Source organism: Daldinia caldariorum (assembly GCF_022478825.1).
Source record: "Daldinia caldariorum strain CBS 122874 unplaced genomic scaffold F4812scaffold_15, whole genome shotgun sequence".
In the NCBI taxonomy this organism is placed as follows: Eukaryota; Fungi; Ascomycota; class Sordariomycetes; order Xylariales; family Hypoxylaceae; genus Daldinia; species Daldinia caldariorum.
In genome coordinates, this window is record NW_025953051.1 from 823,728 (window position 1) to 851,170 (window position 27,443).

Genomic DNA, 27,443 nt, shown 5'->3' on the forward strand with positions numbered 1-27,443 from the left:
TCATCATTTTTGACTTTGTCCTGTCACCACCACCCTGGCTGGTTGTCATGATATGAAATTTTTGAAACCGCTGAATTTAGCTCGTTAGTCAGCAGATTGAGATTCCTGGGGCATGTCTTGGTTTTGAAACAAGGCCTTCAATCGTACTGATGTTCGTCATGACTTCATCAGCTCCCTGCCTACCCTCCAACACTACCATACTATGTACCCACCACTTAAATATTAGGTTAACTAATAGAGTCGCCGGTAATATTATTTGAGAACATTTTCCAAATTCACTATCTTGTGAGTCCTTGGGAAGCAGCGAAATATATCGTTCATGAATAAGGAGATTAAGCTAGAGATTTGTCCCTAAGTTTACCAGACTCATCTTTTAAGACTTCGAGGATAATAGAATATAATACACAAGCAGAGAGTCAAACACTACGATCACGCGACTAAACCCTTTCGCCTCCTTTTGAAATGTCTCTGTATTATGGCTATTTCTCGTTGCTATACCAACTAAACAAGAAAACAGAAGTTGAGTGATTGCGTTTTGATCAGGGAAAGGGGGTGTCGCAAGCATCACACAGCTTGTTAAAAACTCATCAGACTCCAATCGGCAACCAAGTTAGATACCTATCCAATTTGCATTTTGTTAATATGTCACCGAAGCAGGGTTTCGGCCCTCAACTAGTCGGCAATCCCTTCATCAAGAAGGAGAATTTAGAATGGACTTTCGATCTTTCTAATCCGGCATGCGACAGCCGTGAAGATAGTAGCTCCGATGACACAGGTGACTACGAACCCGGGGCGGAGGGAAAAAATCCAAAGGCTTCGGCTGTAGAGGCGGGCGAGGCCAGAATCGACGACTATCTCGGCTACTTCAGCGGACTCCTGGAGAAGGCTATACTGTCGTCGCCTTTCCCGTCGGATATGCCACGATTACCTATCGAAGCATACCGAAAGCTTTACGAAGAGAACTCGGGCAATCCGCGAGGTGCGCACTTCGTCGTGCATCAGCACGACCATCCCATCGCGGGCACGCATTACGATCTCCGCTTGCAGATCAACGAGACGAGCAGCGCGTCCTGGGCTATTATGTACGGCCTCCCGGGGGATCCGAATAGCCAGCGTCTGAATAGGAACGCCACGGAGACGAGGATCCACTGTCTATGGGTACGTTCCTCCGGGCCCGACTCGGGCGTTTAGAAACCTAAGATGTTTTCGACTTTCATCTACTAACACGTGTACATTATTTCTCTCCCTCCCAGAACCATCTCATAGAAACAGCCTCGATATCGACCGGCTCCCTCCTGGTATGGGATACAGGGACGTACACCGTCCTCCCGCCACGGGGAAACTTTAAGCCAGCTAATTTCAACTCCCAATCCGACGCGGAGGAGAGAGGAGGAGAAGAAGAAGAAGAGAGAGAAGAGAAAGAGTGGGCAAACCTCACGGAGCAGGAGAAACTCCACCACGCGTTCCAGATGCGGAAGATCCGCATCCGACTCGCCGGCACGCGTCTCCCGCACAACTACGTGCTGAACCTGCGCCTGACCAAGGCCGACGACGCAGCCGGGCGCGCGAAGAGCACACGCGGGCGTACGCGGGGACGCCGGCGAGGAGCGCCCTTGTCGGGACTCGGTAGAAGAAGAAGAAGAAGGGGCGGGGGAAGAAAACGTGGGGCGATCATCGAATTGGAAACAAGCTCCGACTCCGACTCAGACTCAGAGGTACCTCATAGAGAAGGTCACGATGGTGATGGTGCGGGAAACGAAGAATCGGAGATCATACCCGCTGCCCCGCCCGCCGGGCAGGTAAACGCGCGAGAAGCGGCCGCCGTCTCGGCGGTGGAGCGCGAGATCCGCGAGCTCGAGGACGAGCAGGTGCGGCGGACGAACGCGTACCCCGGCGCGGAGAACTCGATCGGGAGCGTGCACCAGCGGCGGTGGTACTTGTCGCTCGACAGGGAGGCGTGCGGGTTCGTGAAGAGGCGGAGGGCGGGGCGGGTGGTTTGGGAGGACAAGGAAGAGGCTAAGGAGGAGGGGAAGGAAGAAGTACAAGGACATGCTGACGATGATGATGATGATGATGGCGGTGGTGGTAGTGGTAGTGAGAATCGACTCAAGTTCCCGTTTTACGTCTGCGGCGCGGAGCTCGAGAGGAGCGTGGTGACGGGTCGGACTGGCGCCGATGTATTGAAGGACGAAGGTGTTGTTGGACATATTGGACGGAAGGGCTGGCGGCCTGTGTTGAATTAAGTTGGGCGATGGCTTGGGCTTTCTCGGGTTTGAGGAAGATTTCGTATTACTTTTAGGCCCGCGAATAAGATTGAACTTTGCGATGCAGTCCACCTCCTCTCCTTCCTAATAGCTTCCTTGCTCGGCTCTTTCGAATGCCCTATCATATAGATGTGTGTGCCTATACATATATTCGTCGTCTATGTCCACCGCGATGGCTTCGTTAGCATATATACCTGGTATATATATATATATTGTGGCCGGAACTGTTCAAAATTCTCACGGGCGTAGCGATATAGCCAGGTAATTGTATAAACTTGAGCTTTGTAAGTGAAACATCATCGTTGAAGTGGTAGGCAAATGTAGGTACCTAGGTAGTCAGATGGCTCGAATAGCTTCGATATCACTACAAGTTTCAGCTTGAAATTTGACATGCCAGCATATCTTCCGGGAAAGGTTCACAATGCTATTTGGGATATATCCTTACCTACCTGGTACGTAGAAGACCTATACCAGGTAACAACACTCAAGACGTAGGTACCTATCATATCTTCATCCACAAGTCAGAACGCCCCCCCCCGCCCCCCCCAAAGCAAGATATCCTTAATAATAAGCGCATCCTCTAACTCCCAACCTGATGATACCGTGCAATATACATATAACGCGACCACTACGTAGCGCAGTTACGTATCGCGTACTCGTACTCGGTCGTCGCAACATCCAAACTCCCGCTATCTTGAATTGAACTAGATCATAAACCCGCGCTTAATCTCTTGTATGCAGCCCCCTCCCCTATCCGTACCTCATAGGAGCCTGGCCTTGGGGCGGACCTTGACCCCATCCCGGGGGTGGACCTTGTTGCGGAGGCCCCTGCGGAACGGGCGGTTGATTCTGCATGGGAACGTTATTCCCTACTCCCCCGCGATGCATCGCCTGAGCGTCGGGTCGGTGTTCCAAAGGCTGCGCGAAGTTGCAGATGTGGCAGACTACGTCCTGGTAGCCGTGTATGGAGAGCGGGATGACGGGCTACGTTTTTCGCGTTAGATTAGCATCTCTTGCGATGGTTCTTATATTACGTTAGGTTAGGTTAGGTACCTAGGTAGGTATACTTACTACGAAGCAGAAGGTAAACCAAGGATTGCTTTTGATGATATGTCCGGCCCAGTTACCACAGTTGTGACATTGGCATATGACGCCTTCGTACCCTTCTACCTCCTTCCTGAAGGTATGTTCGCCACAGGTGAATATCAGACACATCTTGCCGTGGTAGGACGAGGTATCGCAACTCAAGGTAGTTTTAACCTAGGTAAAGGTAGATAGTATTCGTGTGATCGTAAGGAGGAGTTATTGGCGAGAATAAATATTGAAGATTATATCTGTCTGGTTAATGTTGTTTTATCTTGACAAGGATTGTAAGGCAATAATCTTAAAATTAATCGTAAAGAATAATCGTAAAGAATAATCGTAAAAATTAATCGTAAAAATTAATTGTAAAAATCAAATGATTCCTTTGTAGGTGCCATGTTAGCTGAAGGTTTTCGTATTCTCATGCGAGATTGCGCGCGTCACCTTCGGGGGCTGTGCTTCGAAGGCCAAGACCCCAAGAGCTAAGAAACCCCGACCCAAGACAATATTTGATACCGTCTCGTACCTTTTTCTAATTCAAGGCGCGCATTTGGAAATGCCGTGACACTGCATGCGCTATGTACATTATCGATAGCGGCTGATCGGCAAGCTGAAGCTCTGATGGAGTTTAGTTGCATGCATTGTACATGTAACAGGTGAGGTACCGATCAGCCCCACTACCTGAGGTACCTAGCTACCTGCTCGGAGAAAAGACCTTGTCGCTCAAAACTTCCCAATAGCCGTGGACTTACGATTTATTGAAATTCACATTAAACATTCACCCAATGACATAATAATTCAAACCCTTCCAATTATCCCAACTCAAATCTCCCAATTTGGAGAGCATGTTACTCAGCTAATAAACGTTAGCTACCTAACTTTGTCAAGCATCGAAATGCTCATCAGCCCCTTGACAAAATGCTCTACGACCTCAACATCGACTGGTCGAAGGCGACCAGCACCGCCGAGCTCGAGCGGACATTGAGGTTTAGTTCCCAGCTCGGATACAACGTCGTCGCGCTGAATCACACTCTCGACGCCCCGCTTCCCTCGCAGATCTCCAACCCGATTCCCCAATTCCCTCCTCCTTCTTCTTCCAAAGCCACTTCCCAAACCGAAAACCAACAGCAACGCATCCCTACCGTCCTCCGCCGCCTGACCGTCAACTTCTCCGACCCCTCCCAGAACCAGCAGCTCCCCAAAGCCGCGCAGGCCTACGACATCGTCGCCCTGCGCCCGCAGACCGAGAAGGCCTTCCAGGCCGCCTGCCTGACCGTCAGCGCGACCGACGTCTCCCTCATCTCCCTGGACCTGACGGCCCGCCTGCCCTTCCACCTGCGGCCCAAGCCGTGCATGGCCGCCGTCGCGCGGGGCCTGCGGTTCGAGGTCGCGTACGGGCGGGCGCTGGCGCCCGAGGCGGACGCGCGCGCGCGCGCCAGCTTCGCCGGGAACGTGGTGCAGCTCGTGCGGGCGACGCGCGGCCGCGGGCTCGTGCTGAGCAGCGAGGCGGCCGGGCCCATGGCCCTGCGGGGCCCGGCCGACGTCGTCAACCTGCTCGCCGTGTGGGGTCTGCCTGCGGACCGGGGCATGGAGGCCCTGGGGACGAACCCGCGCGGGGTGGTGGTGAACGAGGGGATCAAGAGGAGCGGGTTTAGGGGCGTGGTGGATATCGTTGGGGTGGCGGAGCGCAGCGAAGAAGAAGAGAAAGCAAAGGTGGCGAAGCAGAAAGAGATTGTCGAGGTGAGGGATAATAGGAAAAGGAAGAATGGAGGGGGTGAGACGGCTGAGAAGGGAGGGGAGAGCGGTAGTGGTGTAGGAGGAGGGGAAGGAGGGGGAGAGAATGCACCGATGAGTAAGAGGCAAGCGAAGAAGCTCAAGGCTGCGTTGAGGAAAAAGGAGGTTGAAGAGAAGGGAACTTAGTCATGAAAGATGAACAAAAACAAAACAAAAAACAATTATATAAAATATCAAAAAAGCTACCTTAGGTACATATGGTAACGGCGTTTGGCATAATAGATTAGCAAAACTTGAGATACCCTTATAAAAATCTATTCTTCCTCTTACATTGGCATATAACATCACGAATATATCCACAGCACCTTAACAACTCATTTCAAGGCCAGCCTCGACTCAATAATTTGGTTTTTTTGCTTTGCAGTATTTATTTCAGTAGGGTGAAGCAAAGTAACAGGTGAAGCGAAGCAGAAGTATAAAAGAGAGAGAAAAAAAATAATGTTATGTACAACTCATGTGCTCTTCGCAAATCTCCGTGGTAAAAATAACAAGACAAAAAAAAACGCAAACCCCTTGTTCTCTTTATCTCCATAATCATCCATGCGTCCAAAAAAAAGGGGGGTTACTTAAAATCACGTTTTTTTGCGTGCGTGTATATACCTAATATATATGTGGTAGGTACTTTCAGTCAGTACCTCCTATTTATGGGAATATTGAAAACAAAGAAGCAAGGGAATAACACTCATAGCGAGGATGAAGTTTGTTGAAGGTAGGTTAGGTAATTATTATACAGCCTTCTTGCTAATCCAAGCAGGAAGAACACACGGGGGGTTTGTTTGGTTGTTTTTCTCCCTTCATCTCCTTTTTTTTTTAAAAAAAAAAAAAAAAAAGAAAGAAAGAAAATTTCTATCCACACGACCGACCCAGGGAACCATTATGGGGCTTCTTCTTCCGCACTTTTCGATTTAAATCCGACCGAGAGCGCCTAGAGTCAGGATGTTCGTCAGCGTGATCCCGGACAGGTCGATGTCGGGACCCTCGTTGGCGCCGGCGAGGGTGATGGCGGTTATCGCGGGCGCGGCGGGCGTCACGTTGCTGCCGGCGTTGTTGGCGGCGGGCGGGGTCTCGACGGGGAGGGCGAGGGAGGACTGCGGAGTCGTGGCTTGGGTTGTCGGGGTTGGCGTGGGCGTGGGTGTGGACGGAGCGACTTCGGGGAGTTGCAGAGAGGACCCGGCGACCACGGATGTGGTGGTGGCGGTGCTGCTGGTGCTGGTGCTGGTGCTGGGAGATTCGGCTGCTGCGCTCGAGCTAGCTGCGGACGAAGATGATGAGGATTCGGCCGTGGTGCTTGATGTCTCGGCTGCCGAAGTGGATGATTCAACGGCGGCAGCAGATGATGTGGAACATTGGGCCGAAGCAGTCTCCGTAACGGTTACCGTGACGCTGGGAGTTGATGCCGGTGGTGCGGATGTCGTGTCGGCGACAGCCGACTGCGTCATGGTTACGGTCGTGGATTGAGTTATGGCCTGCATGATAGTCGACACCTGCGTTACCGTCGCCGGCGGAGCGGTCTCAGTTGTGATTTGCGTCACGGTAACCGCGGGTAGCGTCTCGGTAGACATCTGAGTTACCGTTACTGCGGGAGCCACCTGAGTAGCGATTTGTGTCACCGTTACTGCGGGAGCCATCTGAGTAGCGATTTGTGTCACCGTCACCGCCGCTGCCGTCTGGGTAGTGATCTGCGTGACAGTCGAGGCCAAGGCCGTCTCTGTTACCGTGGGCGCCTCGCCGGTACCATAGACGGTCGTTGTGATGAATGACAGTTGGGTTCCGCTGTTAATTATCGTTAGCTAGGTTGCTCTATGCGTCACCAATCCTACGATGGTATACGAACATTGCGCCTCCAACCCCACCGCCAGCGACGGTAGCCGTTTCGGTAACAGTCACCGTTTGAGTGACCGCCGCTGTGCCGTTGAATCCGCCTTTCGCACCGGCTCCTACCGTGATCGTCTGCCTTACCGTCTCGGTAACGGTGACAGCGCCATCTTGACCCTTTCTACGGCCATTTCCATCCCCTTCGCCATTACCACCGCCGTCGAGACTGCCGAGCAGGTCCTCCAACAGACCTCTCTTTACAGATTTGTCATAAACACGGTATGTGTCGGCCTATAAGCACATGAGTATGGTTGATCGTAGGTAGCATGTACGAAGTGGTACCCACCTGGACGAGCGACAGGGAGCTCAGCGCGGATAGCAGCAACGCTGAACGCGACAACCTCATCCTTGATATGTGAAAATTAGGAGCGATCACTCACTCACTAAATACCCTTGGTATAGCCGTGACGAGTGAGTGACGTTGAACCGTCGAGAGGGACGATCCCCCAAGTGTATAGATGTATACGATTAAGTGAGAAAGATACTAAAAACGATATAAACAGACCAGCCGTTTCCTAATTACGCGCGATCAACCCGATAGAATTTTTGTTTAGTGAGCGTGGCGAATATTTTTTTTTTCTCGATCGTACGAGTCCTCCTTTTTTTTTCCTTTGCGGTTTGAACGCTGACTGTCGATATTAAAAAAGAGAGAATTATACCGGTTCAGATCCGAAGAAACATCAGATTAGGCGCGTAATAGCAGCGAAAGGAACGACAGGCAGGCAGGCAGGCAAGCAAGCTAGCAAGTAAGCATCACGCGGAAGCTATGTGGCGCTTAGGAGTTGAAGCCATCGAGAAGGAAACACCAGGTCACACAGAAGGGGGAGAGTTGGGAAATCGAGCCAAGATTGGGAGGGGGGAACCACGACACGATAAGTGGTAGATTATTACGGTAGGAAATGGGGCCAAATACTATGCGTACGCGGCCAAGATCGAGAAAGCCTCAAGGAAAAGAAGAGAGGCCCTTTTTTTTTCCTTCTTCACATTTCTGAAGCTCGTTTCGACCGGGGTTTGGGGTTTAGCTATCGCTAGGTAGGTACTAGCATATAGCTCAGTCCCTTTTTCCCATATCGCATGTTCATATTCGATATGGAAGCGCGGTCTAACGGTGTCTACGCTGCTCCGGCAAATTTCATGCAGGCTGATGCAGGTCGAGGCTTGACGACGCTCGCCCAGTCTGGAGTTCGCGATAGCGAAGCAGGGATTTTCCCGAGATAATGGGAAATTTCACCAGGTGTTTTTATGTGGTTATGGTGCTGCTGAGGCTCGAACGTCCCGGTTCGGGAAGGGTGGCCGCGGCCGGGGTCCGATGGTGGGCAGGGGTTGAGACACCGCCATGACAAAGGAGGTGTTTGAAGCTAGGGGCGGTTCGACGTGGTGTATCCCCTAATCATGGTTCTTGGTAGATAGCATTGATGGTAAATGGTAAAGAAGGGGATGAATGTGTACTTAACCTAGGGTTAGGTACCTCTCAATTCATCCTTCTCTGAGACATAGGTCAATTGCCACAGCTTAGGTTCCTCTAAGTCTTGGGAGGAATAGGGCTGATGTCGTATTTCTTTTGAAATGCCTGCGGCGCAGTTAATATTGAGCAAGCTTGTTCTTTTTTAATTGATTAAAATTTGGAAAGGAAGAAATTTTACGAGAGGTCTAGTCCGCATGGAGGGGCGAAAAAAAGGAACCGCCCGCATGTACATACTATGTACCTGTTTATCGTGGGTTACGCGGGCGCCTCCTCGAATATAGCGTCTTCTTGGCAGGAGTTTCAGCATGTGGGGACCAACCAGTACGCCTCAAGTAGTATCATAGTAAATTATCTGTAGTAATACCTTAGGTACATACACTGCACAATAATAACAGTGAATAATACCTAACATACACGCTCGTCTCGTCAACCGCCACAGGGTGAGATGATGCTTGTGAAGATGAGACAAGAAATGCTCCATTGATCGGTGCTTTCTAGCGTCATCGGCATTCGTTCAACTGAGCGACATAATGTGGATTAAGCAAACCAAGATCTACCTCACATAGGGCGACGAAGATCCGGAAATCAACGGTGATGGGGAATTTACTTTAGGTACCTCTTAATCCACATCTGAAGAATTAGGTAGTCTTTCAGATGTAGGTGATATATCTATAGGTACGAAGTTAAACAATCCACATCTGGGAAGTTTCGTCTTCGCGATATGCCTCGCCTCGCATAATCCCATTTAAAAAGCAGTCGCCCTGCAATGTCCATTGTGACCCCTTTTGCCTCAAAATAAGAGGCACTCTAGCCCCTGCCACGACAGTGACTTGGTCATCTACCTCTGCCAAAGCGGATCCCAAGCCGATATACCCTTTTTCGGTTCTGAACACTCGGCGGTCTGCTAGTGACGATAAGGGGATTCTAAAACCTAGGGCCATTTGGTCGCTCCGGTCGTGGAATAGCACTGCGTGAACTAGGTAGATGATCTTATCTACCAACCAACCCGGGAAATGTGCAGGCAAAAATCTAAGCCATCTTACTATTGTAGCGTCCCTCTCCAAAATGTCCAGTTGTGCACGTAATGTTTCAATGCTTTCATGACACGATCCTGCTGCTAATGTCTGTACAAAAGCATCTTGGACCGGTTCGCCAGTGATGTATGGCTCCGATTCCCAGAGCCCCACAACACGACACCAATCGTCTAACACGAAGGCACACTTTGGAATACGGATGCCATGATAATTCGTTCGTGGCAGATGCTCTAATCTTAGGACTTCGCCGACAGCAGCGATACGATCTACGCAGTGACCTTGGACACCGAGAAGGTTCGAGTCTGCATCGAGCACAATATCTGGCTTTGAACATCCGCTTGCGCTAAAGTTTAACTCGTTGATGTCAGAATAGTTTGCCAGGCCTAGAGGCGCGGTAAGTCGAGTATTAGTCCAGTCTGGTACCCAAGACGGCAAATTACAAGGACCGACACCAGAGAGACGTCGAGGAACAGATAGGAGGTTAAGATCCGACGAATTCTCGAGTATCTCTTTCGCCACGGCAGTGTAAAGCTCCGCAGTGCTAACATTATAGTTGGGCTGCAAAGCTCGCGTCCCGGAAAGTTCGCTTCTTATTAGAGCGTTCAACCCAAAAATCTTATCCCGAGGGTCGGTAGCATCGAGTATTCGATATCGAAAGAGGACGCTAAGAAGACTTCGTCGGATCCCTGCATACCACTCCTCGCGTGCCCTCTCCAGGATAAAGACATATGCGTTACGCTCGTGGTCAGAAAGCCACAAGTTCAGATGATCTTGAGCAGTGATGGCAGCAAGCAGATCAGTCCAACTGATGTGAGAGTTCCCGCAGAACACTATCGCCTCAGTTGCTAGGGCAAGCTCTTGGACTACCCAGACCCTCGTGAACCAGAGTCTTTCGATAATCCGAGCAAAAGCTGATAGCCGTGGGAATTCAGACCTATCCCTGAACTTTCCAAATAGCCGAACTGCAAGCTCATCATTGAAACTGAGAGTGGCGAGCGAACCACCGTAGGAGGTATACTGATGACAGGCGTGGGCGATGTCCCAGGCTACCGCGATGCCCCTATCGCAGTCGTCCTTCTCTTCACCAAGCCATATGAGAACCCGTTCGGCTTTCGAATATATGTCTTTCATACGACAAACTTGGTTTCCTCGCTCGGTACTATCATCCTGGTTTACACAGATCGCATCTGCCCACAGGGTTCTTGTCTCCGCCGGGAAGCGAAATTGGCGCAAAACTGTATGAAGGCCACGGGTGATAGCTAAAGGCTTGCCATTGCATATAATACCGACTTTATCGTTGGGATCGCCCCAGACATAGGAGATGGCTTCGTAGGGTGGCGACTTGCCTATGTCACCGTGTTCAAGGAGGCATTCTAACGGTTGTTCCCCTGAGCTGGGCAATAGGGTAAGGATTCGAAATTGATTGCATTCAGGCTCGGTACCAAAAGGGACATAACAATAAGAATCCATCACCAAAAAAAGGGCGTTGCAACTATATCAAGATTCGTTTTGCTACGAGTATAGCATTTTTGGTGCCTAGCCATGCAAGAGACATGTTCAACGACCATATATACATTATAAATCCCACTCTCATAGCATTTATCAGAATTTATCAGAACTCTTTACCGAATTATGGTAATGGTAATACCTTCAACAGATGTTTGCTAGCCAGGCAAGGGATGAGGTTTTAGCGTCAGGCGCCTCAAAATTTCAAGGACGCCTCTAGTAATCAGCCTCAGGAGAGTCCGAGGAGAGCACCAAACGTCAGCCATTTGCGGGAGATGTAATACCGCATCATGCGAGGCACGCGGAGGGCTTTGGCATAGTTGATGGCTCTTCCATAATTGGTTGAAGAGCAAACGCCTGAGGATATTTCGTATATTATCTTCATTGCCCTGCCACGCCATTGAGGCAGGCAGAGACAGCCGGCGAGGTCGATGAGTTCAAGCGAGGACTAGTATATACGCACGAAAGTTGGTGTTACGATAGCGCCTCAACTATTGAATCAAGTATTGAAGAATATGAGGCCGTATAAGGTTTGGTTATGTTGCCTACTACCAATGCGCCTTCAAGTGACTCTACCTGAGCTAGTCAGATTTGTCAATAGAAGATATCCAGCGAGGTAATTCTATTCATGCATGGGGTAAAGATACATGTGATTCTCTACAAGTGAGGTATTTGCCTGACAAGACGGCAGATTTTATATAGACTAAAGGTGACAGTTATAGAGAATAATCAATATCTTAGGTTAGGTACTTATCTATTACTTTAACTTGCTTATGGACTTTTCAAAAGAATATCTTACCTATGAGGTGTAAAGTACCTCTTATGTAGAAGTGATTTCACCAATGGTAGGAGTACCTATGAGTCTATGACGGGATGTGGTGGTGACTTGTTAAAAAAAAATTTGGGTTTGTTTACTCTTGAGAGACTAAACCCTGATAGACCCAGTTATCCACTTCACCACTTCACGATTTAAAAATCAAAGTCGTCGCGTTGTGAATTTCAATGAATTTGGATTGAAACGATATGATTGGATAAAAAGGTAACACGCGACCGGCGAACAAAGGTGAAATACCAGGTACAGTATGGGCCGGTACGTACCGTGAGGAGTTGGTGGGCCAACCTGTGAAACCAATGACAAAGGCGGAAAGAGCTATGACCCCAATAAATATAAACATAAAAAATAAGCAGCCGCGAGGGACTTGACTTTAACCTCAATTCACGTATGACATTTCAACATTTCAACATTTCCATACACCCATTGAACAATCCTCAACCTTGCAATTCGGTCAATACCTCGACCAAATTACATCGTCCAAGGTATTGTTCGATATCAAGTAGGTAAAATTTTTTATACTTCTTTTTTTCCCCTTTCCTTCTTAATTATTCTTCATCATGGAAGTTGTCACCCCCCCAAAACGAATGACGCGTGCCAGAGCAGCCGCAAAGGACGCTGTGAAGACCAAAAGCACTGCCACCGCCGCGACCGCCTCCACTATCGCAAAGGCTACCAAGGCAGCTCCGGCCACGACTAAGAGAACCGCAACTACGTCGCGTCCCGCTAAGCGGAAGACTCGATCTGATGAAGATGAAGATGAAGAAGACAATCAGCAAACCGACGCTGAGCAAACAAGTACCATGAATAAGCCAGCAAAACCCAGAGGAAGACCGAAGAAGGTTGCCGGATCTGAACCTGAACCAGAGACAGAGGCACCTGATGACAATGCATCAACCGCAACCAGAGCTACGCGTGGTCGAAAGAGAGTTACCACAGAAGCCACAGCTCCTAAACGAGAACCAGCGAAGACTACACGTACAACTACACGAACCCGGAAGACGGCTACTGAAGACAACAATGCCAAAGCAACTACTGGGCCAGCCAAGAAGACAACGCGTACGCGCGCTACCGCCAGTACCAAGGCAGCCCCTGGTATAATCACCACAAGTGTTTCCACGGAGCCAACACCCGGCCTAAAGTCTGCTGTCTCCAGACCCGCCTCCAGGGTTACAGGGATTGTTAAGAAGACAGTTTCCTTCCAGGAACCCGAGAAGGAGAACCTGGTGCCCACCGTAGCCACCAAGGCTAAGGCAAAGACTGCCGAGACAGCTACGGGTATGCGTGCAAAGCCTGTTCGCAAACCGGCTGCTACTGGCAGAACTACCAGAGCCACCGCAAAATCAACTAGCAGCGAGACTCGTGAGAAGTCACCTCTCAGCCCTAAGAAGGATGCGCAGAACCTAGCATTGTCGCGAGATACTGATTCGGATGACGAGCTTGCAACGTTGGAAAAGACGCCTCTGAAGGCCTTAATGAAGAGCCCTGTGAAGCCACCCGCGACGAAGAAGATTGACATTCAGCCTCAGACTGATAATGCAGAAGAAACTGCTCAGGAGGCCACAGAGCCAATTGGCTCGTCAGTATTTGGAAGCCCTGCTCGTAGGCCGCCCGCTTCTCCATTTAAGGATATGATGAAATCGCCTCCGAAGAAGGTTGATGCCGTGCCATTCGTCTTATCATCGCTAGAAGAACAGCAACAAGCAGCGTCATCGCCATCTAAAACTTCCATACTACAGTCGCCTGCTAAGAGGCCCTCGGTGCCTATTAAGGCGTTCCAGCCTTCTCAAGAGTCCAATGGTATCAGCCGTTCTCCTGTGAAGATGTCTCTCTTCCAATCACCGGCTAAGCGCCCTGCGTCGCCGTTCAAGATGCAGGTACCGCCTATGCAATCGCTTATAAGCAATTCCCTCAAATTATTTGGGCCTAAGACTTCTCCAACTGAGGAGAAACCTCCCGTTGAAGAAGTGCAACACCCTGAGCAGCAAGAGGTTACTGAGACAGAGAATGAGCCTGCACCGAGCGAGCAAACGGAAGAGAACCAAGTTGAGCTCGAGTCACCTGCCCAGCTTGCTTTCCCGGGTCGTTTATCTGCTGTCTTACCTCGACATGCGGATCCTGCTCTCCGAGAAAATCCTCTTCCAATCAAGGATACGGATGTGAAGCAGCCAGAGCCTGTTACCGCAGAACCGGTCGAGGCGCAGAAAGAGCCAGTTATCGAAGCTGAGGCTGAAGCTGGGGCTGGCGAGTCAGCTCACGACCCTATGGATGTTGATGAGCTCGAAACAAAAGAGGAGGCGGCGCCTGGCCCGGCACCAACCGCGTCACCCCCTAAGCAAGCCGACAGGCCTGAATTTGGTCTGAGAGCTAAGGACCTCAAGGACAGTGATATGTCCGACTCCGAGGATGAACTTGCATCCAGCGGAATGACGCCTAACAAGAGCCAAGATAATACGATTTTTACCTTCACTGGCGTTCCTTCAACACCCACGCCTAGTACTACCAGAGCTCCCCGTCTACCGTCTAGCGCAGTCAAGGCTGCCAGTCGTGCCATTCGATCGGTATCCAAGGGACCTCGATTTAGCTTTGCTCCGCTGCCCAGCCAACTTAATGAGCGAAAATTCGCTAGCCCAGCTAAGGCTGGTAGCAGCGACGTGGGAATATTCTCTCCTGAGTTCAAGGAGGAGGGATTCTCATTACTCAAAGAGAATGACAGCTCTCCGGCTGAATCCACGCCGACCAGAAGCTTCTTTGATGAAGAGATGAAGATTCGTGCTGAAATGGAGAATCAGGCCGCAATTGAAGCTGCCCTTGAAGCCGACATTGCCGCTCAATACGACGAGCCTGAGTTTGATGAGATCCCTATAACAGACGAAGACATTGAGCTTGCTGCCGAGGCCAACGAGATGTCCCTCATGGAGGGTATCGCTGAAGTTGAGGAGCCCAAGGAGAACCATGCTCATGATGACTCGATTTCGGATGCTAGCCAGGAGTACGGCGATGAAAATGCTGTTCCTATCGACCCGGCTCTTCTGAGCAACAATGCTGGTACGCGTCGTCTCGAGCCGGTTACTCCCGTCCGACCGGCCGCCCCCAGGAGCTTCCACACCGTCTCCAAGGTGCCTTTGAAGCCAGCTGACGATTCCACTCCCGGGATCTTCAAGAAGCTCAGCGCAAGTGTGTCAAAACTTTCTGCCAACCGCCCTAGCTTCTTTAGGAACACCACAGTGACCTCATCCGTCCCCACCAAAGATGCATCCGAGATGGACGTTGATGGAGATGACGCACAGGAACTCCCTCCCGTCACTCCTTCGAAAGCGGACATCTGGTCTTCTATAGGCACACCAGCGCGTACCCCTCGCCGTGACCTAAATAACTCTTTGCTCCGAGGTGCAGTCGTATTTGTTGATGTACACACAAGCGACGGTGCAGATGCAAGCACTGTTTTCGTTGAATTACTCACACAGATGGGTGCTCGTTGTGTTAAGAGCTGGCCCTGGAACCCAACTAATTCTAACGAAGACGGTTCGGCATCCAAGATCGGTATTACTCATGTCGTGTACAAGGATGGTGGCAAGCGAACATTGGAAAAGGTCAGGGAAAGCAATGGCGTCGTGCAGTGCGTCGGCGTCGGCTGGGTCTTGGAGTAAGTCAGCCCGTTGTTGATGTATTATGATGATTGTTCTAACGATATTTCTAGCTGCGAGCGCGAAAACAAGTGGCTTGAGGAAGGACCCTACTACATTGATACTTCTCTGGTTCCTCGCGGCGGACGTAACCGTCGAAAGAGCATGGAGCCTAAGGCACTTGCTAACCTCAATGGCACCCTAGTTACTCCTATGAAGAATACTACGGGACAGCCTCGAGAGTGTCAAACCGTACCCAACAACCACGTTAACCGTAGGGATAGTACTGCTTGGATGCGTACCCCTTCGGAACAGGATGAAGATGAGGATGCGGACCATGACTGGGATAGCGAGCTTGGTATGCTTACCCCCGTCCCCAAGACGCCAGCTCCAGAAGCTGTTGCGAGATTCGCCATGGATATTAGCCCGGACACTCCCAGCACGGTGCAAGATGAAGATGAGGCGGAGAGAGAGCAGCTTTTGATGAGAACTTGCCCGCCGAAGAAGAGCGTGTACACGGACCTCGGCGAAAGCGTCGTTAAAAAGGAGAAGGACCAGGGTATTCTAATGCGTCTTATGGCGGCTCGTCGCAAGAGCCTGCAGTTCGCACCCAAAATTGCGAGCCCCCTTTCCAAGGCGTGGAATTAATTAGACGACAAATTCATTCATACAGCATTCTTGCATGATCCAAGGTTGATTATTGGGCGTTTTTAAAGGCGACGCGGGTCTTCATTCAACTTCCTCGCATTTGGGAAATTTGCGGTAGAACGGAGGTTTGTTTAGTCATTCGTTAAAAGGGAAAGGGAGGTGCAGGCGGTTTGATCTGTGATATGGAGGGACGAGCCATGTCCGCTCCTCACATTGGCGTTTGTCGGTTGGTGTATATGTGTTACGAAACTACCTACCGCACCTTTAGTTAAGTTAAATTGCGGCTTTATGGAGCGCAAGCTCTCACGTCTAGTCTAGAGAAGAGCCAAGAACAAGTTCGATTCATTTCTAGATTTATTGCGTATGAAGGGGTTTTGAATGAATGAGTGAGCGAGTGAAGTGAAGTGAGATTGTATGGATTAAGTGTTGGTTTATAACGAATAAGTACTCTTGATAGTGTTCGCTGTGTTAATACTTCGAAATATGAGTTCTGTTCTGGTATCCTACCTCTACTAACTCATGTTTACCAATCCTATCGTACCTGAGTTCTGCATAGGTACGTCCGCTCGCACAGGTAGTTGATCTATGGTTGTTCTGGCTTCTTGCCGATATATTTATATGTCTCTCTTCAAGTCTTGAATCCTCCAGACTTTCGATGTACTACTGTATATTCAACATAGGACATATCTCCTTGATAAATAGGTAGATAGGTAAGTATCTGAGGTAATTTTCCATGACACCCCTTGTACGCAATTCCATCCGCCATTGCTTTGAATTACCTACCGCGCCATGGATGATGATATTCGAGGATATGTACCAAGGTACCTAACCTAATCCATGCTTCTATCCTGATTCCCGCCTCCCCGCTTCCACAGACTCACAAACCTCAGGGACATATTTATTTATCGGTGATTAGCGGCGGCGTGTTTTTACGCCGCTTGCATAATAAGCAAAAGCAAACAAGTGCTTTTCTTTTCTTGTCATGTCATGTCATGTCCTCGAGTTGCGAGAAAGCTACATTAGGTACATACAATACAATACATGAGCTTCTGAAAACGATTAGTTGGGTCTTTTGTAGTTACTGCTCTTAAGTTGGGCATATTTCTGTTATTTTTTTTTTTTTAAAAAAAAGCAGCTTTGATTTGTACTTGCTTTAGGTACCTATCTAAGTAATCTCAGGGGCATAAGAGAAAAAAAAGCATCGGAGTTAGGACTCGGGGAAAACGGCCGGAGAATAAAGGACAAAAGAGTCGGGTTAGTGGTTTGCGCCTTTTTTTTTCCGGGATCGGGAATTGGGGAGGAAAGGAAAGGAAAGGACTTTGCCTGCCGCGGTGTTTTTTTTCTGGTTGCTAGAGGGGGGCCGAGGGATAGTTTATAAGCATGTGATTCGACTATGCAAGGGGTGTTATTACTACATATAACATACTACGGTTACACAAGGTATCTGTATGTTAGGTATAATGCTAAGTACCTATACATGCACGCATTTAATAAAGCCATGCGTTTTGGTAAATGTGAGTTATTATGCAAATTATGTTATGTTATGTTATATCATGTTAGGTGGGCATGTACGAGATAGGTAATGTATAGGGTGTCCAGATGTAGACCCCCGGCCCGATCCTTTACGGCTAAGCTAGGCCAGGTCGGCGCGGTCTTATGAGTGAGGCACGTTTAAAATGTTATGCATGGATACTGGGGCAGATCCTGTATTACAACCAACATACATACACTAGACTAGGTACCTACCTAAGGTAAGGTAAGGTAACAGGGTAGCTAGCTAGCTAGCTACCTGGGGACATACGTAATTCCCAACACCCAGGCTTTCCCGCCAATCGCTGCGCCGCCCGGAGATGATGCTTTATGCACCGTGCCCTAATTGGGCTTTTGGTTCTCGTACCATTCTGGCTTGACCTAAACCCCCTAACACCAATACCCGAGTGGGTGTGGAAGCTTCTCTCAGCTGTTTCTAGAAGGAAGTCCAATGGTGTGTAGATGTAGAGGTGGGATAGATAGCGTGGACGGGGCAGGCGGGTATGTATGTATGTTATATTATATCAGGTAGGTAGGTATGCGTGTAGTCCGTTGGTTGTATGTACATTACACATAGTACACACACTACCTACTCCATGAGGCGTAGGGGTCATACTAGACTATACTCCTCCTTCTCCTCCTCCTTCTCCTCCTCCTTCTCCTTGGAAGCTGATTTGTCGAGGCGGGTGAGGTATACACACACCTCGATCATACCTAAACCGCCGACTAATACCTTACCTGCCCGAGAAGGACTGGCTCCATCTAGCACGGTATTCTCCGGTTTACCTAATGTACTAGCATACATCTCTGCGTTTATACTTGATACACTTACATGATTTCAATAAGATATCCATCATTTTGGAAACTGAACAACTTTGAGCCCCGTTCCCAACCAAGTATCTGCCATGTTCTCTTATCCATCTCTCAACCTGACACCTCCGCGCGCACATACACATACTCATACATAGGTTAGGTAGGTAGGTTACTCATACACGAGTTTGAGCTTCCAAAACGCGCAACTTTCTATAATTCCTCAACGCCCCCCTCCCCCACTAGCATTTAGACAAAGACCCCCTATTTTTTTTGTTCCATTACGTATCCGTCCCACGCTGCAGCAATATAGCTGTAGGCGTACGGGTATTTTCCTCTTTAACCCCCCATTCTCCTAACGTAAAACCCCGTGGTATCATATATATCTTAGTAAAATAGAACCACCCGTCCGTCGCCATGCAGATCCTATTGTACAAAAGGCAACTCCGAATTAAAAAAGACTATAGGCCTTATCTTTGCCTCGCGGGTCGCGTCCCAAATGCCACCTTGAAACGCCTTGCCAAGTTTGAAGAACTGCCGTTCTCTTTTATCAGCAGAAACTCGTTTGTCAAAGATCGCCCACCCCCGAGACTTTTCCCCTGGCCTAGATCTCCAATCGTACTCACAGAGGCCATTTTGTATAACCTCTCCAGTGATATTTTCGTTGCCCCAGCTGGACTTCTAATCCCGTTAATAACAGACCGCTCGTTTTTTTTCTCACTGCCCCTCTGATCCCCGCCATATACAAGTCTGTTTTATTCAGTACACGCTCCTGTTATACATGTCACGGTTGAATAGATGAAATCTATAGATAGTAATATATAGAAATCGATAACGGGCAACGGAGTTGGCATATCTCCTTATGCCATCGTTAAATCATTTCCACTTAGTCGCATATTATTAAGATCCGTCATCCAGGCAGGCTTGTGCCAAAGAGGGAAGGCAATATCTGAGTGGGCGGTCATTAGTACTGCGTAATCGGCTCAACGGCGCTTGATCGGCTGGGCAATCGAAGTTCCGTTGTCGTAATCCCAATGTCGCTTGAGACCGCCTTCGTAGACGCTAGCAACTGACTCTTGCCACATAGCTGGAGTAACAAAGGTGTGTACGGGTGGAGCCGAATATTGTTGATGCGACAAGGGCTGCGTTACAGCCGGTAAGGACGCGCTTGCAAGCTGCATGTCCTGTGACGTCGGGACTTCGGGAGCACCTGAAGAAGAGGGAACACTTAGAGAACTGGACTGTGGAGCCACCGAAGTTGGCTGAGATTGGATTTGCTGCGTACCGAATGTCGAGTTCCATTGCCTGCAGTAATTTCATGGTCAATAAAAGCTTACTCAACCTATCCCGAGAGAACGACCGTATACAGATACTTACTCGAATAGACGCGATGGATTCCATGTGGGATGATCACCTAGTGATATCGCGTTCTGACCGGGGTTCATTATGGAGAGCGACTGTGCAGAAGGAGAGTCACTCTTGTTGTCCGCAGAACCAACGGATATGGGTGTAATAGGATGGTTGGCATAACTAACTTGGTGCTGGCCAGTCTGCGGATCCATACCCTGGTCCAACGAGCTCGTCTGCAACATAGGAGGCTTAAACGTATTAGCAGTAGGCGGGCTTGAATGACTACTAGGATGCGGGCTCCCGTAGGGAAAACTCGGTTTCAGGACAAACGGCTTCCTGACATCTGCCGAAAAGGCCTCTCGAACAGCGTCGATTTGCTTTAACATTTCTGGCAGCGGCCAAGAATGCATCGTCCTCTCCAGAACTCTCATATGCCGGGTGAAGTAGTCTCGCGCATCGCTGTTGAGTTCCGGATCAGGAGAAGTCAACGCAACCTAGATAACAATTTGTTAGCCTTCTTTTCTCCCAAATTCTCGTATGAAGCAAGAAGACACCAGGAACGCACAAGATGGAGGACAATGCAAGAAAGTATAGCGTATATGGTGAAACTAATGCCTCGTTGCATGCATTGGAGCCCGTTTAGACCGAACGATTGCAACATTGATTCTTGGAGGCGACAGAGCGCCTTGGCCGATGAATAGCAAAGAAACATGTGCGATTTCCACTGCCCGTCGGCGCCCATTGGTTCCAAAAAGGATAACTGCGGTCGGTGAAGAATTATAACACTTAGATAATAATAAGAATGCATATTTCCAATAAAATGTGAAGGAAGCCATGGCGGTGATCCATCCGGAGGGAATGTGATGCGTAGATCGGGCGGTAGATCGTTGAGCCATCCCGTTATGGTCGGGTTAAGTTGAACCAGTTCGGGGTCGATGCCCCAATCCTTCTTCTTCTTGATTTTGGCATAAACGGTGTTCACCCGATTCAAATTTCGGGCAATGCGGGCTAAATACGTAAAATTCCGGGTTGCATTATATTCGGATTCCTCGCAACCTGGCATAAGTCTTGGAACATTGAAGTCAACAGAATCGGCATCCACAGAGAGATCTTGCCGCCCTAAATAACTGTTTAGTAGCTGGAGAGAATCAACCGGCTTTGGAATCGACCTAACTTACCTTGGGGCGCGGCTATCATAGTCTCGCATACGAATATAGTTTCCCATATGCGGCTCTTTGTGAAACACTCCCCAGGAGAAGAGCCGCAGGATTTACCAGCCCTGTGAATATCCATATGCTCGTCAAGTCCGAGATCTTTAGCCATAGCCACGCAGTGCACAATGGACATCCAAGATCGATAATAATAGCCACGCTTTGGTGAAGCCTCCCTCGCTTTCAATATGATTAAAAGAGCTTGAAGAGTGCTCAGTCGCGGTACATCCATAAAAGAATCGGCATGTTCTACGTTCTGTTAATTTAGTTGGGCTATAACAATCGCTAGAAGTGCTTACTCGAAGCCAGGGCTATCCATTGTTGCCCTTGTGCGGGCTCGTCGGCAAGACGACCGGCAACTGCAAAAATCGCTTCCAAAAGCAATGGGGATATCGATTCTCGGTTCGTGTGCCACTGTTGGTACAGTTGAGTTTTATTCAACACCGGAACATAAGGATGTACGTTAGTGAAATAAAGTTCAAAGTAATGCATAATAGTTGCCTCGTCTGGCATTAATTCTGGAGGTATGCGTATCTTAAGACCGGGCCCAGATGGTATAGGTGGCAGCACAGTCTTGAAATCATCGTCATCTTCAACGGCGGGTTCCTCTTCATGCCCCACAAATGCCATCCTTTTATTTAGGTACGGAGCTTCAAGTTGTCAGCATCAACACTCCATTCTTTGTTTGGCTAGAAAATCAACCAACCTGTTCCTGCTTCATCAACTTTGAGGGCTCCTAGAATATCCGCAAGGTCCTGCTGTCCGTATTGGTCTTGATAAGACTCGGGGGATGGTTCCGAGTGCACAGAATGCTGAGGCATCGGCGGAGTCGGGAATACGCTGGTGGAAGCATACGGCTGGTCCATAACACCTACTTGGGAAGGAATAGTAGTATATTGGAGTTGGTGCGGCGCTGGGGGCGGGTCTCCGTACGGCATCGGAGTGTAGACGCCTTGGTGTTCAGCATAAGGACCGGGCGTCGGGTACATGGTGGGCTTCGGCTGACCAGCCATCATAGGTTGCGCAGAAGGCTGCGGCATAGGCATGGCTCTGAAGCTGTCCTGCCCTGATGCGATATCATATTCCGATCGCCCAGCTTCGTAAGACGGGCCTTCCGTCGGTGATCCTTCGTACTGCCCATTAGGTCTTACGCAATGTAGTTTCAACCGGATGCAAGCAGAACAAGGCCATGTATTCGTCGTCGCAGCATCGCACTTGATTTTCCTTCTCCTACAACCCTCACATGCTCTCATCACTAAAAATCGGCAATTTCATTAGCTACGATCCCTTTACTATAATTCCAACGCACAACGATGCCCGTACCCTTCAACCGCTTATGGCGGTTATGTTCGTCAACGAATACATAATCTACAAATCAAGTAGTTAGAACACGGTAAGTACTCGGTTGCGGGAGGACTCGTGAGGCGCACTCTTTTGAGTTTCTCTGGGAGGCTGATAAGTCGGCGGCGCGAATGAAAACGAGTTTAAGGATGAGTTAGAGCTCTGCGGTAACAGCCTCCGAACGGACTGATCGTTATTCGACATGGCTTGCTTCGCCTTTTGGCGGGTACTGAACCCTCACAGCCGGGTCCAACAAGACTATAATCCTCCCGGTTTAATAAGAATTGACCATTGGTTCGACTCGGAAAAAAGGTAATGTAATGGGATTCGATCGCTGCGGCTCGTCGATCGCTAGTATCGTGTAGGGAACTTAGCTGAGCGCCGGCACAGCGGATTAGTTATGAGATAAAAAGCAAAAACAAGCGAGCAAGCAAGGCGAAGCGAGGCAAGGCGATGCAAGGCAAGGCAAGATTAGACAAGACAGGACAAGACAAGGCAGAAGAAGGGAAGACTTTAAGGTGACCCAAGTACGGCGTAACGGTATTAGAAATATCGGCAGGCTGCAAAGAGGACGGGATGTTTAAGGTTAAGGGCCTACGCGGTACTGCGGTACTGCAGTTGTGTATTGTACTATGTAATAGTTGTGCTTGTGCTTGTGCTCATGCTTGTGCAGTTGCAGTTGCAGTCGCAGTGGCAGTGGGAGGGAGGCGGGCTGGACAGGTCATGGATGTCAGGTAGGTAAGTGGGCTCCATGAGAAATGGTCCTTTTTTTTTGCTTTTTTAAGGGAAGACCCGGTATTCAGGTAGATGAGGGGAGAACCATGCGTCGCCATGAGTCGCCATGAAGCGGAAAGGACGCCAGGACCCAAAGAAGAATGGGGTCATGCCTTTAAGGTGGATCTTAGTACCTTTAGTAGCTTAGGTACATACCATAATGTATGAATTTATGGGCACAGTACCTACAATGCAATAAGCTACCTTAGCCCGGGTGGTGTAAATGGGGAATGGTGAATGAGGAATGAGAATACCTAGGTACCTACCTAACCTACGGGCTGTACCTATTATATGGGTAGGTACCTCTTACTGCACAACTGAGCTAGGTACATATGTTCTATTTAGCTGGCCTGGCCATGCTTGCCATTGACTACCTAGAGTCGAGAGGGGCCGAAAGGCGCGAGGGGTGTACTATGTAGGTAGTTCCTTATACATTACACTAGGATTTCCCTGTCTTGTCAGCCCTTCCTTACCCTTCTTCGCCTTCCTTGCCCTCGCGTGGTTCCTGCTGGCCCCAGTATGAGCCTTCTTACAGATTACAGATTACGTACCTGTACTTAGGTACCTACCGCATATCTCGACCCAATTAATTCAACTGTTAGTACCTCTTTTCTTTAGATAATTGTGTAACCTGAGCTAGGATTTGTAAGAACTTTACTCAATACCTTTTTGTAAAATAATAAGAATTGCTTTTTTTCCTTTAGTTATTCTCTATTCACAAGAGTTACATGGCAGCAGAGTAAAGAGACTTCTACAATGTTTTATATTAAGATCTTCTCTGCGCTGTCCGGTATAACTATAATATACTGGTCTTTACCTATTCGACAATTTTGGTGTTCCTCGGTTGGATATTATGGTGGTTAATCAATCTAGAAGACCGATCGTTAGCTTCAAAATGGTTCGTAGGATTCGACGAGTTGTCGTTGGGTCCCTTGTGATGTTGGTGCGGGCCAATACCGCGCTTCGATACATGTACAATACCCGTATCATCGATACCTAGCTCAGTTCCGTCCTTGTATTGTACATAACCTACCTAGTTCAACTGTTCATGTACCTAGCTTACAATGCTTACATTAGCGCACCAGGTCAGGAATTTATTAACTAGCAGCCTACTTCTACTATAGTCGGGGCAGGACACCAGAGAATGGATGGCCTATAAACACCCGGAAACATAAGCTCCCCTCCAAAACTTGTGTGCGCGACGGAACAAGTCTAGAAGAAACACCGGGTGTCCACCGTCTCAAGAAGCTACCTAGGTACCTAACCTAGGCGTTCGCCGTCAAGAGACTCTCCACCTGTTATCGTCTCACATTAGGCGCTAGGTATTAGAGAATTGGAAAACGCAACAGCCGTCACACGATGCGCCACCTCAGCATATTATGTAGGATAAGGGGTACTTTGTTACCGTAGTAGGTCACCGACGGTATTAAACAGGCCCGATATAGAGTTGAGACGTTTTAAGGAGAACCAAGAGCATCAGGTGCCAACTCCAGCTCTCCCATACGAGCGGTACCTGCGGTACTCGAGTAAGGTGTCGTGGCGAGCTAATACCCGCCGAGGCTACAATAAAAAATTATAACAGTAAGTGACCTCTACATAATACAGCAGCATGCCAAATCATATGTGTGCGTTTCTAGGGTAGAAATAGGGCTGCGAGGTGCATAAATTACATGCTTTAGGTACATACATAGTATGGACATACATACTGCGGGAGCTCATCATACATACCTCCAATATAATGTCTATGTCCGCTCTGAGCGGGCGTGTGTGTAAGCCCGCCCTCTCACCCAGATCAGGGGTACGCACTTAGGTACATGCTACCGACGTGCGTGGTAAGCCAACCGGCACACGATTTCGGGATCTTTTCTAGCGCCTACAATTCACAGCAAGGCCGAAACCTCACCTTAACCTGCGATGAGCACCATCTTTTAGAATCGTCTCCTTTTCTCATTAGAAGTAGCCAATTAGCCCCTGCAGACTGTCCCTGTTTGTATGTTGACGGTCCTGGCATCATTAACTGAGAGACTAGCGGTCAGGTCTGCAGCCGCCAGCGCCTACTGGGGGAGTTCTCGCGCGTCTTCCAGTTCTAACGGGGTACCGTAAGGTTGGCTAGAGAAAGAGAGTCGCAAAAAGGGTGGAAGCAACATGAACAAGCACTTGCACCTGCATTGCAGGAGGCAATAGGAGCGGCTATATAAACATTAAAGGACTGGCATTTTTGAATTGATAATTGGTCGTCGTCAGCCATATTCGCTTACCCGCGTTCCCCCGTCTTGTTGCCACGCAAGCTCGCTAATCAGAGATCAAGGACCCCTTTTTTCAACAATGCAGTACGCCATCTGTAGGTTGTATTATTCAGGTCACTTGAACCCTCAACCTAATGGACTGGAAAGACGGCACCGTCGTGATGGGATTGATCATTAATCTACCTTACGTATTGTACAATAGGTAGGAATTCAACTGCCCGAAGACCCGAGACATCCAGGACATCCAGGACATCCTAGTTGCTGCCAGGTAGATTGTTCCCCCCCCACGGAGGGTTCATCCAATCAACAGGCTTCTTGTATTCCAACCTTGCCGAAGAAGGATTAGGATTATGGAACTACTTGATTTGTGATAAAATAGTCATCAATAATCGCGGTTCGCTAGATCGTCTCCCAAGTTCAAAAAGCACACCGTCGCATTGGCAAATCGATAGGTGTAAGCGGTGTCACTCTTTGTGCACTCAGCGCTGCAGCTATCGGTGACGGAATGGCAGCGAAGACATCACGCTGAAGTATTACATAGTACGGCATAGCAGACATGCGAGCTAAATATAGGTACCTAAAGTTTAATCGATCACCGCATGATACTAGTTAATTTCTACCCGGGGGTAAGGATTCACGGCAAATCTCGCTGGAAAGTACGCAACAGATCTCGGGGTAGGTAAGCATGAATAGGTTAGTTAGGTAGGCATGAATAAACAGATATTGGCAGGGCTGAAGGATCAAGAATAAGTCGCTTTCTTATATTAAGAGAGCAGCGCATACATAGACTATAGTAGCACGTGCCGAGTTATTGGGACGGCTAGTTCCGTGAGGTGTAAGACTTTCCCGATCGAGCTTGAGAAGTGCCGTTATATACCTCTTTCCGGTAAACCTGACCGGAGCATGCGACACATTTGGACTACCTATTTATTCGGTCTGTAGATCGTCAGGGACGGTGGTCCGGATCTGAGTGCGGGAACGGTGAACAGGCCTAGATCGAGAAGACTTCCGTGTTGTCTGCCAGCCTAGCTAGCTACCTAAGCTAGCTAGGTTCGATAAACAACGTGGCGTTCAGCTGAAATAAGATAGAGAAAAGGAAAAAGAAAAGTTACTGCAGATATTATGACACGCATAGCATATACGGCTTTTCCCCGGGATTATGGCGCCTTTTTTTTTTCCTTTTTTCTTTTTTTTTTAAACCATGCCGCGATAAAAGTTCCCCCGCGGAGAAGAGGTCAATGTCCGATGATATCACCGATGGGACGACATTTTTTTTTCTGGATATGATGACGACGGGGTCTTGCTGAATTTACTGCGCATAAATTTCGAGTCAGTGAAACAGCCGCTGCTCGCTGCAACGGTTGTATCACATATCCGGCACCGTGCACAGCGAATCTACCCCTGCATTTAGCTAGTCTTGGGAAAAGCTGTCGTCGCATTGCATTGGTTGGCGTCAAAAAAAATGGAAGATTCACAAAATTCAGGGGCAGGTGACGGGGTGCATATTTCAATATCTGGAAAAGATGAACTTTGTTGTAGTGTGCATTTATAGATTAGTCAGGATTGTCAGTTGCAACGAACGGCAAATTCCGTTGGGGATGGTTAATAGATTTTTTATATGGTCCGAATAGAACCACTAATTATTAAAGAAGGTATTGTATCAGTACATTTCAGCTCGCCTGCAACGGTACTTTCCGGAATAAACCGTATTACGTGTACCTAATGACCTTAGGTACCCGACTTTTCTTTTTCTCCTTCCTCGGCAGCCAATAATGCATGTCGTAATTGAACTTACAGCAAGTTATGTAAGCAAGGACGATGTAGTATCCAATTAGATGAATAATTGATAAGATCGATAAGATAACTTTTCGGCCGAATGATATCCCGCTTTAAACCAACCCCACGGCCACCTGCACCACCTGCACCTACGCCTTGCATTCGCCATAGGGTCCCGCATCTTCTGATTACAACAATTTGGTCACTTTGACGTTCTTTTACATAAACAATTAGTTAGTTGCTACCAAAACGTGAAACCAATATTCGCGCCTCTCGAG

At 48.8% G+C, this 27,443-nt stretch overlaps 6 protein-coding genes across 6 annotated transcripts; 3 read left to right on the forward strand and 3 right to left on the reverse strand.

Moving 5' to 3' along the window:
• The first annotated feature begins 362 nt into the window (after positions 1 to 362).
• F4812DRAFT_126728 (DNA polymerase ligase-domain-containing protein) lies at positions 363 to 2,793 on the forward strand. Its single transcript, XM_047929508.1, has 2 exons — positions 363 to 1,158; positions 1,254 to 2,793. The coding sequence occupies exons 1-2, from the start codon at positions 643 to 645 to the stop codon at positions 2,241 to 2,243; spliced, it is 1,506 nt and encodes a 501-aa protein (XP_047787831.1). The 5' UTR covers positions 363 to 642; the 3' UTR covers positions 2,244 to 2,793.
• Positions 2,794 to 3,014: 221 nt separating this feature from the next.
• On the reverse strand, positions 3,015 to 3,479 carry F4812DRAFT_461831 (uncharacterized protein; the record flags this gene model as incomplete). The annotated part of the gene is made up of 2 exons (XM_047937931.1): positions 3,015 to 3,248; positions 3,336 to 3,479. 2 exons carry the CDS (start codon positions 3,477 to 3,479, stop codon positions 3,015 to 3,017), a joined length of 378 nt encoding a protein of 125 aa, XP_047787832.1.
• Positions 3,480 to 3,788: 309 nt separating this feature from the next.
• On the forward strand, positions 3,789 to 5,388 carry F4812DRAFT_126769 (PHP domain-like protein). Its single transcript, XM_047929509.1, has 2 exons — positions 3,789 to 4,033; positions 4,218 to 5,388. The coding sequence occupies exon 2, from the start codon at positions 4,266 to 4,268 to the stop codon at positions 5,265 to 5,267; it is 1,002 nt and encodes a 333-aa protein (XP_047787833.1). The 5' UTR covers positions 3,789 to 4,033; positions 4,218 to 4,265; the 3' UTR covers positions 5,268 to 5,388.
• Positions 5,389 to 8,648: 3,260 nt separating this feature from the next.
• On the reverse strand, positions 8,649 to 11,107 carry F4812DRAFT_439086 (HET-domain-containing protein). The gene has a single exon (XM_047935044.1). The coding sequence runs from the start codon at positions 10,983 to 10,985 to the stop codon at positions 9,165 to 9,167; it is 1,821 nt and encodes a 606-aa protein (XP_047787834.1). The 5' UTR covers positions 10,986 to 11,107; the 3' UTR covers positions 8,649 to 9,164.
• Positions 11,108 to 12,413: 1,306 nt separating this feature from the next.
• F4812DRAFT_461834 (uncharacterized protein) lies at positions 12,414 to 16,127 on the forward strand (the record flags this gene model as incomplete). Its single annotated transcript, XM_047937932.1, has 2 exons — positions 12,414 to 15,499; positions 15,554 to 16,127. 2 exons carry the CDS (start codon positions 12,414 to 12,416, stop codon positions 16,125 to 16,127), a joined length of 3,660 nt encoding a protein of 1,219 aa, XP_047787835.1.
• A 3,197-nt stretch (positions 16,128 to 19,324) lies between these two features.
• F4812DRAFT_126815 (uncharacterized protein) lies at positions 19,325 to 22,800 on the reverse strand. Its single transcript, XM_047929510.1, has 9 exons — positions 22,459 to 22,800; positions 22,352 to 22,396; positions 21,735 to 22,283; positions 21,328 to 21,678; positions 20,996 to 21,277; positions 20,383 to 20,936; positions 19,845 to 20,311; positions 19,753 to 19,772; positions 19,325 to 19,677 (listed from the first exon to the last, which is right to left on the reverse strand). Exons 1-9 carry the CDS (start codon positions 22,571 to 22,573, stop codon positions 19,451 to 19,453), a joined length of 2,610 nt encoding a protein of 869 aa, XP_047787836.1. The 5' UTR covers positions 22,574 to 22,800; the 3' UTR covers positions 19,325 to 19,450.
• Between the last annotated feature and the right edge of the window lie 4,643 nt (positions 22,801 to 27,443).

Bases quoted from the DNA above. Each gene is read 5' to 3' on its own strand.
- F4812DRAFT_126728 (XM_047929508.1), top strand. From the start codon at position 643: ATGTCACCGAAGCAGGGTTTCGGCCCTCAACTAGTCGGCAATCCCTTC. The intron at 1,159-1,253 runs GTACGTTCCTCC...TCTCCCTCCCAG, and splicing joins CGAGGATCCACTGTCTATGG to AACCATCTCATAGAAACAGC.
- F4812DRAFT_439086 (XM_047935044.1), bottom strand. From the start codon at position 10,985: ATGGATTCTTATTGTTATGTCCCTTTTGGTACCGAGCCTGAATGCAAT.
- F4812DRAFT_126769 (XM_047929509.1), top strand. From the start codon at position 4,266: ATGCTCTACGACCTCAACATCGACTGGTCGAAGGCGACCAGCACCGCC.
- F4812DRAFT_126815 (XM_047929510.1), bottom strand. From the start codon at position 22,573: ATGTCGAATAACGATCAGTCCGTTCGGAGGCTGTTACCGCAGAGCTCT. The intron at 22,397-22,458 runs GTGCGCCTCACG...CTTGATTTGTAG, and splicing joins TCCCAGAGAAACTCAAAAGA to ATTATGTATTCGTTGACGAA. The intron at 21,679-21,734 runs GTTGGTTGATTT...GACAACTTGAAG, and splicing joins AGTTGATGAAGCAGGAACAG to CTCCGTACCTAAATAAAAGG.